This window comes from Cebidichthys violaceus, unplaced genomic scaffold, assembly GCF_023349555.1.
Source record: "Cebidichthys violaceus isolate CVI_PGR_0920_01 unplaced genomic scaffold, fCebVio1.0.p SCAF_11, whole genome shotgun sequence".
Taxonomy (NCBI): Eukaryota; Metazoa; Chordata; class Actinopteri; order Perciformes; family Stichaeidae; genus Cebidichthys; species Cebidichthys violaceus.
Genome location: NW_027176274.1, coordinates 1,746,903 through 1,760,226, shown reverse-complemented (window position 1 = coordinate 1,760,226; position 13,324 = coordinate 1,746,903). Strand labels below are relative to the sequence as shown.

General features: G+C 44.6%; 2 protein-coding genes across 4 annotated transcripts in view; one reads left to right on the top strand and one right to left on the bottom strand.

Annotated features, from left to right (window-relative positions):
- LOC137892093 (radixin) overlaps nucleotides 1-4,600 on the top strand; it is a 28,591-nt gene extending 23,991 nt beyond the window's left edge. For all 3 annotated transcript variants that reach the window (XM_068737012.1, XM_068737025.1, XM_068737018.1), the window contains exons 10-14: nucleotides 336-466; nucleotides 667-827; nucleotides 1,364-1,456; nucleotides 2,133-2,342; nucleotides 2,947-4,600. In XM_068737012.1, coding sequence (XP_068593113.1) covers nucleotides 336-466; nucleotides 667-827; nucleotides 1,364-1,456; nucleotides 2,133-2,342; nucleotides 2,947-3,111 — 760 coding nt within the window. In that variant the 3' untranslated portion in view covers nucleotides 3,112-4,600. The remainder of the gene's footprint in view (nucleotides 1-335; nucleotides 467-666; nucleotides 828-1,363; nucleotides 1,457-2,132; nucleotides 2,343-2,946) is intronic.
- A 4,249-nt stretch (nucleotides 4,601-8,849) lies between these two features.
- LOC137890143 (probable ribonuclease ZC3H12C) lies at nucleotides 8,850-12,995 on the bottom strand. Its single transcript, XM_068734269.1, has 5 exons — nucleotides 12,247-12,995; nucleotides 11,541-11,680; nucleotides 11,213-11,447; nucleotides 10,602-10,708; nucleotides 8,850-10,369 (listed from the first exon to the last, which is right to left on the bottom strand). Exons 1-5 carry the CDS (start codon nucleotides 12,993-12,995, stop codon nucleotides 8,850-8,852), a joined length of 2,751 nt encoding a protein of 916 aa, XP_068590370.1.
- Between the last annotated feature and the right edge of the window lie 329 nt (nucleotides 12,996-13,324).

Below are 13,324 nucleotides of genomic sequence, written 5' to 3'. Positions count from 1 at the left end.
CTAACAAGAAGTAATATAGTACTTCATATATATATATATATATATATATATATATATATATATACAGTATATAGAGATATTATATTGCGTTGGACTACTTGCACATGACAAAGCATTCAGTTCACCTGTACCAAACTCATAGATATTGTGTGATATCGTGAGATATCGTGATATATCGTGATATAGCGTGTGATGTCGTGTGATATCACGAGATATCACGAGATATCACGAGATATCACGAGATATCGTGAGATATAGTGAGATACCGTGTGATATTGTGAGATATCGTGTGATATTGTGAGATATTGTGTGATATCGTGATTATATTCCGTCAGAGCGCAGCTGGAGAACGAGAAGAAGAAGCGCGAGCACGCGGAAAAAGAGAAGGAGCGGATAGAGCGGGAGAAGGACGAGCTGATGGAGAGGCTGAGGCACATCGAAATGCAGACGCACAGAGCTCAGAAAGGTGCAGCGAGCGTCCTCAGTGTGAATGAATGAATGAACACGATGCATTCATATCAATGGGTTCAACTGTCGTTACACTAGTCTGCCACTAGAGGGCCGCTCGCATGCTGGAGTGGCTCTGAGTGTTCCTATGAAGCACACGATGAAACTGATTGTGTGTTTAGATGTTTATAGTGAATATTGACGTGTGTGTGTGTGCAGAGCTGGAGGAGCAGACCCGCAGGGCGCTGGAGCTGGAGCAGGAGAGGAAGCGGGCCAAGGAGGAGGCGGAGCGTCTGGAGAGGGAGAGGCAGGCGGCGGAGGAGGCCAAGGCAGCGCTGGCTCAGCAGGCTGCCGACCAGATGAAGAACCAGGAGCAACTGGTACCTGCACCACACACACACACACACACACACACACACACACACCGCCCCACCGACTCCTCACTCTCTGCCGTCAACCCTCTGAACCCTGAAGCAGTTTCAGGCGTTTTTTAGCTCCCGTCACATGTTTCTCTCTGTGTTCTTGATGTTCTCTGTAACATAAAGTTCTGCTCCTCTATGAAACAGAACCATCATGACTAGAAGTAGAGAGAACTAGAACATGTCTTTAGTGCAGAATGACAAAAAGTGGAATTTTCTTTGAAAAATAATGGAGGCTCCACATGTTTTATATTTATTGAACTATTAACATGTTTACGTCCTCTACTTCAGCCTCTCCTCCTCTCTCCTCTCTCCTCTCTGTGTTCACTTCCTTCATATCAGTCATAGTTTCTCTGATTTCTGGTCACATGACTGTTGGTCTCAGGTGAATCAATCATGACGTCAAAGTTTCATGAGTTTCATGGGTTTTTTTTGTAAACCACGTTGGGTTCCGTTCGGTAACGTTTTACCTCCATGTGTTGTTATTGTCCTGACAGGCTGCTGAGTTGGCAGAGTTCACCGCCAAAATCGCTCTGCTCGAGGAAGCCAAGAGGAAAAAAGAAGACGAAGCAACAGAGTGGCAACACAAAGTAACATAACCCGGTTATATGCATATAATAATAACTTAATGAGTGTGTGTGTGTGTGTGTGTGTGTGTGTGTGTGTGTGTGACGGGGCTCATTATTCTATGCTTATAAAAGGTTAATGAGTTTGAGTGTTTGTCTGCACACACATGTCGATGAGTTTGCTTGTTTTTTAGTAAAACATTGTAATTATCTGCTGCTTCCTCTTTTTATGGGACTTTTCTGTCTTAAATATCTATAAATTCAAAAGATGACTTCATATCTGTACATGCAACCATGCAAGCTGGACTAAGTTATCTGAGTCATTGCAAAGAAAGCGTCAAAAGAATCACAACCTGGTGGAGATTTAGAAACAAAAGAAGTTTTATTTTATATGTGTGCACTTTAAGTAACAGGATTCATTCTTATTTTATTGTTGTATTCTGTCAACATAGCATGAAACGTCTCCAGACTGGTTATACAACACACAGTGTGTAAACCCTGGTGTCTGTATCTGTAGATTATCATTTGTAACATCTCTAGTGTAGATTTATTCATAATTATACATGTGTCAGGTAGCATTACACAATTACAAATCTGAAAGATAGAATACAATATCGTATACATATAGAGAGATAAAAACAAACTTCACCATATCCTCGATGTTTATCTCTCTAACGGTGTGCTTGGATGTTCCTCACAGGCTCTGTCGGCACAGGACGACCTGGAGAAGACCAGGGAGGAGCTGAAGACGGCCACGACGTCTCCGCCGGCGCCGGAGCAAGACGAGGAGGACGAGGCGAACGGCGAGGCGAGCGCCGAGCTGCTGCTCAGCGACGGAGTCGGCGACCGCAGCGAAGAGGAGCGCGTCACGGAGGCGCAAAAGAACGAGCGGGTCAAGAAACAGCTGCAGGTAGACGACGTCATTTATTTTGACACGGCGCAGTCGTCTGTCGTCGCTCAATGGAAGCTGAAACTGACTGAAACGCTCCGTTTTAGCGCCTGTCTCTTTAAGACCCTGCCTGAAAATGTTTTGTGATCTAAGAAGCCCTTTAAATTTTATCTCACAGTTTCTCCACAAGTACTGGAGAGTTAGTCCACTTCAATGAATGCTCATGACTTGCTAAGACCATGAATCATACAGTCTATCATCTTTCTGCTACATATGCGGATGAAAACGCATCAATATTTAGCAAAAATGAAAACAAGACCTGTCATTTCCAGTAAGTAAAGATGTAAATGTACATATGTTGCAGATATTGTATTTAAAAATGTTTATTATTTCCTACATCGTTACAAAATATACTGATTGGCTAAATGCACCACGATAGCTAAAGGACATGAAAAGACAGAAGACAGCCCTCTTCTAATTTTGACTAACCCTGGATGATGATGATGATGATGATGCGCCTGCAATGTCTTGTACCTCTCATCACGCTGCTCTCCTGTCTCCTGTCTTTCTGTCTCCTGTCTCCTGTCCTCTGTCTCCTGTCTTCTGTCCTCTGTCTCCTGTCCAGGCGTTGAGTTCGGAGCTGGCCGAGGCCCGGGACGACACCAAGAAGACCCAGAACGACATGCTGCACGCCGAGAACGTCCGAGCGGGCCGAGACAAGTACAAGACCCTGCGCCAGATCCGCCAGGGCAACACCAAGCAGCGCATCGACGAGTTTGAGTCCATGTGAGCCGGGAGAGACACGGTTGGTCTCGTTGCCACGCCAACGCCTCACTTAAACCTTGTAAAGCCCAAAAAAGAAACCGCCGCCGCCGCCAGGACCTCCTGCTGTTTAGTTCTTCTATCCAGGAGAACGAGCGGCTAACGGGCTTCGTAGCTTAAGCCTCGCCAAAGCTCTGCCTAGCAGCGGTTCGGCCAATCACACCGCTACCTGCTTTTAGAGCTCCGCCCCCTCCCCTAACCCCAACGAAGCACGCCTCCTTCTAATTCCGAAGGAAAAATAGCAAGCGGCACCTTCCTGTCATCGACCTGGACCGTTGTTAACGCTCGCATGTACGATAGTTAAAGGACAGGACGCTGACGTGACGCTTCTTACTCGACAGAATGAAACGGCCGATTGTAGCTCGTTGATGTTGCTGGCACGCTTTAATATCTGTATCTTACTCTTATGTCTTATGTCATCAGTTGAACAATTTAAATAATTTGTTTAAAAAAAAACAACAACAACAAAAAAAGCCTTAATCGTCTCATTTCCTCCCCTCTAGTGTTACTGTTTGTGATTTTGTGTTTGGGTAAAGTTAGCTCGTTAAGTCTTTGATCTGTTAATGTTCATCAGATAACTTCTATGATCTTCACTCGCTGTCACTCTGAGAGTTGTGAGCAAAACACATATGCATTCAGATATTTTACATTCTTACTGTGCTGGCATCCTCTATCCATTGAGACATTATTTTATCTATATCTATAGATCTATAGATATAGATATCTATAGATCTATAGATATATATTGCCCCACAATAAAGAATGAATTCATATTTCCAGCTTTGCAGCTGCAGAAGGATCTGAAGAGTCCTGCCTGAGGTCAGAGTCAGTAGAGCTGATGTTGTGTCAGAGACGTGTTCCAACCTGATGCACCATGTTGTTATAAAATTCAATGAATTTGCTGCGTACAGCCTGTTTGTGAACGTCTTTCTGTTTCCTAAATCGACTGACAGCAATATAACAACACAGGGACTTATCTTCTCAATAACACGAGGAGGGTTATGTAACCTTAATTTTTTGGATTTGGGGCAACAGCTACAGCATAAAAAACTCTTTTCACTGATTAATACCGTCTATAAAGATAACACATGACTTACATAACTTAAAATATGTTTTGTTCCAAAGTATTCATCCTCAGAAATATCATCGGCAAAATTCAATGGCGACAATTATGGTTTAGTGTCAAGAGGTTATATTATTTATTCATTAAAGAAGCTAAATCTGAAATTCACAGCATTTATAAATGCCCCCCCTCAGGCAAACACTGTGAGCTCTGTCGGCACTGCTGCCATCGTTTGCGCTGTTAGCGTCGTTAGCGCCGTTAGCTGCAAGCCGCCGCCACCATGGAGGCAAAAGATATGCTCTGAATTATGTATTGACCACCTTTTGCATACAAAATAAAAAAATGTAAAATGAATGTTTGACCGGATACAAATAAATCTTCGCTTGAGAAACAAGCTGCTGATGGTCTAAAAGAATCCACCAATACAAACAATAATGTCAATCGATCCATAGATGCATCATCACCTTCATTTGTAGCAAAAAAAATGATATGTAGTTTGTTCTGTAGTTTTCATTTATTTGTGAATCTGTATTTGGTCAGAACATGTGTTGCGCAAACAATGTGTGCAAAATCAAAGACATATTTGTAGTTTGTCTGCATCTATGATGAGCCCGTTGTCTATTTATCTACATGACATCAAACCACAGCTCCTTCCATCAGCAAAATAACATCGATCCAAGAAGCAAAACTCACCAGGAACACGTGAAAAGCTTCACTCGGGCTCACTTTCACATCACACACAGGAACAGTCAACATGTCTCATTTGGCCACAGTTTCCCAGATTCTGCAGGTTTGTTTTGGGTTTTTATTTCCTAAAGCTCCGTTGAGTTTGACGCGCCTGCAGCACAAACGTCTGAAGAGACCCCACTCCAAAAGCTCTTTTCTAAATAAAAGAGGAACAAGTTTTACAAAGACACAATTAATAACACGGTAAAATTCATTAGTGGAAAAGCATTCAGCCAATTTCTTTTCTTTTGTCTTTTTCTGGAATGCATCATGTATTGAGAGCGGGCACATCCTGTACCTACAGGAGTCCGTTTAAAGCAGTGCCTTTGTTGTATCGCACCCTTTTGAAACTACTCGACGCAGATTGATCGGTATGAATGATCACAGGTGACGGCTTTGGACAATCTTTTGGAATGAAGCTCTTCATCTGCCAGCAGGGGCAAAGTGAACCAGCAGCAACGGTCAAACACTTTAATATCGTCTTTATATTTTGGTTTCATGTGACCACCGCTGACCTGAGCAAAAGGGGAAACGTGGGAAAAGCAGTAACACGGCCTTTTCACTCCGCTTTGGTCCCTGAACAGAAATGAAGCTGTATTAAAGCACAATAGTAATAAAGGTGGGAATGAAACCGTGATAGACGGGGTCATTGTTGGTGTTTTACATGTCTTATAGATTTACACATTACAACAACAGCAGTGTATCCGTCCAGACAAAGCCCATGCATGAATCCTCAAAGGTGTGTTCAGACTGAATGTGAAGGGTGATATCACGTGACGAGATGCCGCAGGATGTGTGAAGAAGTTATGAACACAGAACAGGAACACCAATCAATCAGCTTCTATGAGTCATTGTGGGATGAAGACGGCAGCACGGGAGCGACCCCGGTGTGTTTTTAAATCAAATAAAATGTGACAAAGACGGAAAAATGATTGCTGCAGTTTGAACGAAGTCACATAAATGGGACGTTTTGTCCAGGAGGACGATCACCGGTGTAACTGGTCAAATGAATGACCTCCTTTAAGCTGCCTCCAAAATAACCACATATAAGCAGTTTTTTATGAAAGTTTTTGACTAGGTTTCTAAACGGCTAGATAAAATGTTACGGTGGTTTCTTATTTTTTTTTAAATATCTGTTACTTGGAATTTGTTGCTAAGACGACGAAAGAAAGTGCCGGAAAAGGGGGGGGGGGGGGCGACAGCTGGAGCCAATTGGAACCTTTCCCGCTAAACACTGAAGCCAGGTGTTAGTGGGGTCGTTTTACTGGCTCAAAGTCATCTTAAACGTTAACGGTAACACCTGCACCTTTGCTGTAATACTTGCTCGCTACACTCGATACGCAGACTAACTACATTTCGGACAACTTCACTTACTGAGACGACAAAACAACGGATTCGAGGCTCGAGGAAAAAACAACAAAGAACTGCAAGGGCTACGTTAGCACAGTTAGCAAAGTGAACATCCCCTCATTCAGCAACACTGACGACAATCTCTTCCTGCTGGTAAACATAGAAAAATAGCTCTTAACGAGTTCATGACAATAGAAAAATAGTTTTTGCCCGTATACACTAAATAAGCTTCTTTGTTTTAATTATTATCCACAGGAATGTTAACACAACACCGTTGTAGAGGTCTGGTTTACTTAAACTGTAGACGAACGCTAGCACACGGTGCCAGCCAGAGAAAGACATCAACTGACGGACAGGAAGTACCGAGGACCTGTTCCTGAGACCGTTCAGACCACATCATGGCCCTCGAGAAGAAAGCTTTTCAAGTAAGAGCGCTTCAGGACAATACGGAAGAAAACGTGGGGTTTTTTTGCCCAAGGTTTGAGACGCAAGCTCATTAAAAGCTCTTAATTTCACTGCACTTTCTTTAGCTGTGGTCAGAAGTACTGCTCCGAGGTTTGAAGCTAACAAGCTAACAATATGTCTCTTTAGAAACGAGACAACGTCTCCTTTTAACGTCACATCTGCTCCTCTACCAGGTGTGTTTGGGCTACACAGCACCATGCTTTCAGTTCGCTGATGATACAAACTAGAACCGTTTCCTAAATGTCTCTTTCCTGCACTTGAAACAAAATATATAAATATAGGCGAAGTACCAAAAAAGGTGACAAAGTTTGCCACAAATACTCGAAATATTCAACTCGAAATATTTTCTTGTCTTTAAATATTCTCATATAAAACAATGATATTGCTTAAAAAAAGTTTATAGGATACAATTTGTATCAACAAAGAGAGGCGTCATGTGGCTGCTGGATGTTGTGCGAACCAGGCAAGAGTTGGTTTAGCTTTGTTATTACCCATAATCCCGTTGGTGGCGATGACAATAAGAATAACAAAGCACTTTATAGTAAGAGAAGACAAACATAGAAATATGGTGAAAGAGAAATACTGATACGCAATTCATTATAATAATCCCATTTGATCAAACTGTTTACTTTGCTTGGAAATTTCAGTCATTTAATGATTTATAAAAATGTATTGATAATGCTGGTTATATTGCAGTTATTAACTCATTGATGCCTGAGGTAATTCCTTCAAGTCCTTGATGTTATAAATGAATTAAGAAAGGTAATACCACTTTTATTTAGTTATTTTTCTTCACATTTTGTTCTTTACCAAACCAATGAGTTTAATTTAACCAATGAGATTATTAGTACCTCTGAGAAAAGTTGTTCCCACGGTTGTCATGATAAAATACATGTTTCCCAACTCTTGCCGGTGTATTCCTGTCTCTTACTGCAGAGCTGTGGATCTCACCGAAGGGCACAAACGAGTTCCACCCTGTCCGAGCGGGGAACCCTCCTCCTGTTGTCACCACGAACAAACAAGACCCTGTGTCTACTTCACACACGTAAAAAAAAAACAATTTAATAACTTAACACATATTCTTAATTAAAAAAAACACCAACAATCTTCTTTTCCACTCAAACATTCCTGGTGCTCTCTACAGCCACCGTTGCATGATTTAGAATTATAATATGGTTTACAGATGGAAAAGAACAGAGGGTATGCCAAAAATAATAAAAGAGAATTCTGTGGTGAAAGCTGATGCACGGTGAAGTCAGCTGAACGGGTTATCCTAGCAGAGGAAATAAACAACAGCTTGGGGTTTTCGAGTGGAGTTTTTGCCGGTTTCTTTTGCGGGTGCCGCTTGAGTTTCACTTCCCTGTCGGGGAAATCCACAAAATCTCACCGCAGTATCTGATCGGCCACCTGTCAGTGTAGAAAGAAACCATTGATCCGTTTCTTGAACTAAATTTAAGCCTTAAGTACGGTAGGAATACATCAGCAATGCATGAAGAACTTTTACGTTTCAGTATGTATTCCTTTACCCCACGCTATCGTCAAACAGAAGTATTTCACTCAGATGGAAAAGTAGGAGTTTGAGCTGTACTTATACCCTGATATGATTGCCAAAAAAAAAGAAGAAAAAAAAAAACAGCTGCAGAAACACAGCAATAACAAAACAAAGTGCCAAAAACAGAATAATTTAAAAAAATATGTAAATAACTTAAAATATAACAAATAAATTAATTTAAAATGAACAACACTGTCACCTTTTTAAAACACACTAAAAGCCTCCCGAAGCAAAACCGGTGTCTTGATTCAAAGCTTGAGCTCAAACATGCACGTTAATCCCCAACCTTTCCTGATCTTAAGTGCTGTAATAGCAGGCATATTTATAGAAACAAATATGGCAATTTGGGGATTTCCCTTTACAAAGATACCATTAAAATTAATGAGGCGACTTCCCTGCAATAAAATTAAGCAGTGCATTAACAGCTGTAAATATATGTGCTTTTGGTTCGCTTTTGTCCAACCTGACTTTAATAATCAAGACGATTGCAAGAATTAAACCTGCAGCCCAGTTTATGATGAAGCTGTACGCTTCACCTTCTGGCCTTCGTTCAGGAACCGTGCTGCGATTTCTCCATCAGAATCACAGCCGCCAGCTCCTGAGCGTCCACCACATGGGGGTTCCTGATCATCACCATCCTCACCAAATCGGGAGGGAAGATACGGCACAAGTTAACAAACACCCTCTCTCTGAGGTCCTGGTATCGACCCAAGGCAGGGGGCTCCTGGTGCTGGGGCGCCGGGGACAGGTGGCTTTTGTGAGCAGTGATGGGTGGAAGGGACAGCTGGGGGAGCGGTGGGAGACTTGATGCTGAAAGGCCTCGGGGGGACGAATGGGTTTGCCTGCCCCAAGGAGAGTGCCACGCCTTGTCGAGGACTTCTGGGAGGCTCTGGAAGGCATACGGATCATAGCGAGGCTTAGGAGACTGCTGGTAATGGGGGTCCCAGGTTACCCCATGCTGTGGTTGTTGGTTTAGCCCAGAGTGGTTTATTTGGGAGTGAAGTGGTGACCCGTTGTACACTTGGGAGTCCTGGAGCCCACCTTCCTGCCAAAGGGAGGCCATCAAATTGCGGCTGAGCGGTGAGCCCTGAGAGTGGGAGTGAGCGCCAGATGCTTGCGGTGGTCGAGCTGAGAATTCCCCCGGGAAGCTGCTCAGCAACGGATGCTGAAGGTGTGGTGGGACGTAAGCTGAAGGGGACTTGAAGGAATGTGGAGGTACAAGAGAGGGAACAGAAGCTGGAGGGTCTTCCAAGCCAAAACCACGTTGTCTCCGCAGTGCTTGGGGAACTGGATAGCCATGAGGAGCACGTTGGCCCAGTCCAGGAGGAACGCGGCTCACAGGGTGGGCGTACTGGCCAGGGCAGTGATGGTGATGGTGGTGAGGATGGTGGTGGTGATGGTGGCACTTGGGGCCATCATCTAACAAGGGGTCCGGGGAGAAAGAGTCTGCGCTGCCTTCACTGCTACAGTCCGACAGATGCGATGCAGCTCGCAGATCAGCCGGGAGGAAGCATTCGGGACTCTGTGGCACCACCAGATTGAGGCTGGAGTAGGCCTTCACCAGAGAGCCGTAGCCCAGCTCTGGAGACTCGCATCTGTGGTAAGTTTCAGCCTGGCTTGGTCCAGAGGCTCCAGCAACCCTGGAGCTGCCTCCACCGTTTCCCCCAGGGTGCTCCCATCGGTCAAAGCTTCCAGACCAAGGAGGTCCGCCCGGAGCAGGATACCCTAGAAAGTTGCTGCTACAGCTACTGCCGCTGCTGTTGCTTCCCCTGCGTCCCTCCACTTTGGACTGCATCCGAAGCCTGTCCTCCAAGAGGTCGGTGAAGGAGCTACGAGGGCTGGGGTTCGACTGTTTCTTTGGAGTGTCTCGACTTCGCTCGGCCTCGGCCGTTCCTTCTGGTCGACCAGAACTTTGTCTCTTCGCCATCAGGGCATCGTCCAGCAGACCTCTAGAGGCCACTGATGACATTTTGGCACTGGCACGGAGCTCATCAGCCACAGAACGCTGGGGCTGGCTGCCCCTTTCAGGGTGGTAAAACTTGCACTTGTGGCCATATGTGCACTTCTTCCCTAAAGGACGAAAAAAGAAAGGCACTTGTCAATAATGTGCTGGAATGAATATATAACAAGAAGAAAGGTCATCATCTCGCAAACACTTTTACATCCTTGGGAACGTGGAAACAAATTGAAGCAGCCAACAACAGCCGTTATTCCTTAGTTTAAGAAACAAATATGTTATTATTAGTTCTTTCAACTGCTTGAAGTGCTCCACTGACACAAACAGAAGTGCATATTTGTTTACCATAAGGACATGGCTGCTTCCTGTGTTCAGCAATAATAGGCCTCTTCCTCAGGAAGTTCTCCAGACTGGGTCCATGTCGTCCCAGTGGGTCGTCCGGTGGCATGAACCTGAATACGCAGTTGATAGATTAAACCCCAAACAAACATATCTTCTTGACAAAAAACCCCTTAAATAATAAAAGACACGAGCATCTTTTTTCAGAGGCGATGATTTGATCAGTGACACCAACGTGAAGAGAAGTAATAAAGATCAAAAGAACAGCGATGAGGAAATGAAAGTGTCGGCCAAGTGAATAGGAAGTCCCTGCAGAAATACACTGTGCACATATTAGCCTGAGGGAAATTGTTTTGGTTACAACATCTTGAAGTGATCTTTAGTAGTTGGAAGCCACGCTGGACAACAAAAACCCTGTGTCTTTGACAAAAGTAAACCTTTATTTATGGCTTTTGCATTATGCAATTTCCAAATCAGATGCCACAATTTCTTCTTCAGAGTTATTTTTAAATGCTTTCCTTCTATTGAATTATGGATTTAAGGATTTGTTCATTAATAAATGACCATTTTCACTTTACGTCACTCCAACTTTACTTTCTTCGTCATGAGTTGCTTACTTGTCGTTTACGAAGGAGTACATCAGCAGACGCTCATCGATGAACTTCTTCCACTCTGGCTTCTCATTGGCGAGGTCACGGTAGTTGTCGTTGGAGACAATGATGCCCTCTGATTCGTAGGCCAGCTTGACGATGAAGCGGTCGTCGTAGCAAACCACACGGCGTCCCTGAACGCGGCGCGATGGAGTGAAGACCAGGATCTTGTCTTTCTCCAGTCGCCGTAGGATCTCTTGGTCTGAAGACAGAGAAGCAGAAGGTTGAAGCTACATCCTTTCGCTGGTTTACGGCATCATTTAACTGTGAGTTTGGAGGCTTTAGCAGCTGTTACCTGTGATGAGAGCATCAGGGCGTGACTGCTCTTTTCTCCAGGCAGGAACGAAAACAGTGATGTCACGGTGACCTCGCTCCAAGAACCAATCGACAGCCAGCTGGATGCCTTGGCAGGAGAACACTTCCTTATTTCCATGACTGCAGGAGCAGAAAGACATGTTGAACAATCAGTGATGCCAATGCAAACAAAAGAGTTGTCCCAAACACAAACATGTGGAATTGAAACCCTAATATCAATCTTAAATTGTTTTATTTTGCTGACTAGAGCTACACCACAGTTTGTTTTCATCATTCATATAATAGGAAACAATGTTGCGAAAGTTGACAGTTTACAGCAGTTAACAATATTGTTGAAAGTGTGAATATGTTGGTATTGATATTTTCAAATTAACATAAAAAAGAATCTAAAATAATCCTTGCAGTTCTCCAAAATACCCCTAGGGGTGTTTTGAGAAACACTGCTTAAAGCTCTGGTTGTACTTGGGCGTGGCACCGTACAGCGAGTTATGCAGTTATGCATACGAAGTGCTGTTCTTCTCCAAAAGGACGTACAAACTAAGTGTACTGAGAAGAATCAAGAAGACAGCGAGTGTAACCAACAAAACCAACCTCCACAACGCCAAGGAGGAATTATGATTATCTGTAAACTCACATCTCATGTTCATGGACTACTTTATTGTCTTTATACAAGAAGTCTTCCTCACCTCATGGCTACGTTGCTCCCATCCAACACGACAGGCCGAAGGTTCTCTTTGTCCTCCAGCAGCTGGGACGGACACAGCAGCCGACAGGAGTCCAGAGAGGAGCTGGAGGAGGAGGTGAAGGAGGCCAAAGAGGACGACAAAGAGGAGGAGGGAGACTGGGAGACGGTCAAACCTCCTTGTTGCTCCATCTCTGTCTTGGTTCCCAGTTTCACCAGCTCACCCAGGATGTCGTTGATGAGTGCGTCTGGGCCCAATTTCCTCAGCACCAGCAGCACCAGCTCCTCGGAGTAGCCCAGCTTGAGGGCAAACTCCACCTTGCCGCGGTAGTCTATGACGGGGTCAGTGGGAGGCGGGGTCTCCGGCTGTGGGGGGTCTCCAGGGGATCGGTTCGGTGCCAGGTCCAGCCTGACCGTCTGGAGGACTGAAGAGGACTCTTGGTGCTGCACGTGAGGCTGATGAGGGTTTTGAGCTTCAGACCCATTCTGGAGCCGTTCATCGTCACTGTCAGAGAAGTTACTGCAACTGCTACTGCTGCTGTAGCTTGAATTAGTACTGAAACTTGTGCTGCTACTATTAATACTGTCACTGCTGTTACTCGGGGCGCCAGCTTTGACCCCTATATGCCCAGCACCCGTCACTGTGTTCAGCCCCGTCTGCCGCTCAGCACCTTCCACGTGGAGGTAGTCCAGATCCAGCCCCAGGCTGAGGATGTGGCCTGTCCCATCCTCCAGACGGTCCTTCACGCCCATGAAGCTGTCTCATACATCCAGCTCCACGCCCTCCGTGACCTCCCCAGCACCGGACAGACCCCACCGTTACAGCTGGTAGCTCACTGACTGGTCCTTGGACTGAAGCTTGAGAGAGACACAAGAAGTGGTTAAATACCTGAGGACTGTGAGAAAGTGAGAGTATCAGATGGCAACCTTGGGTTCTGTTAAGTGAAGTCAATGCTTCATGTCTTAAAGCTGCATTCTCTCTAGTGTCCACCAGGGGGCGACTCCTCTGGTTGTATAGAAGTCTAGTCTAAAATGACTCTACTTCTCTCTTGATTTATTCCCTCAGTAAACATTGTAAACAT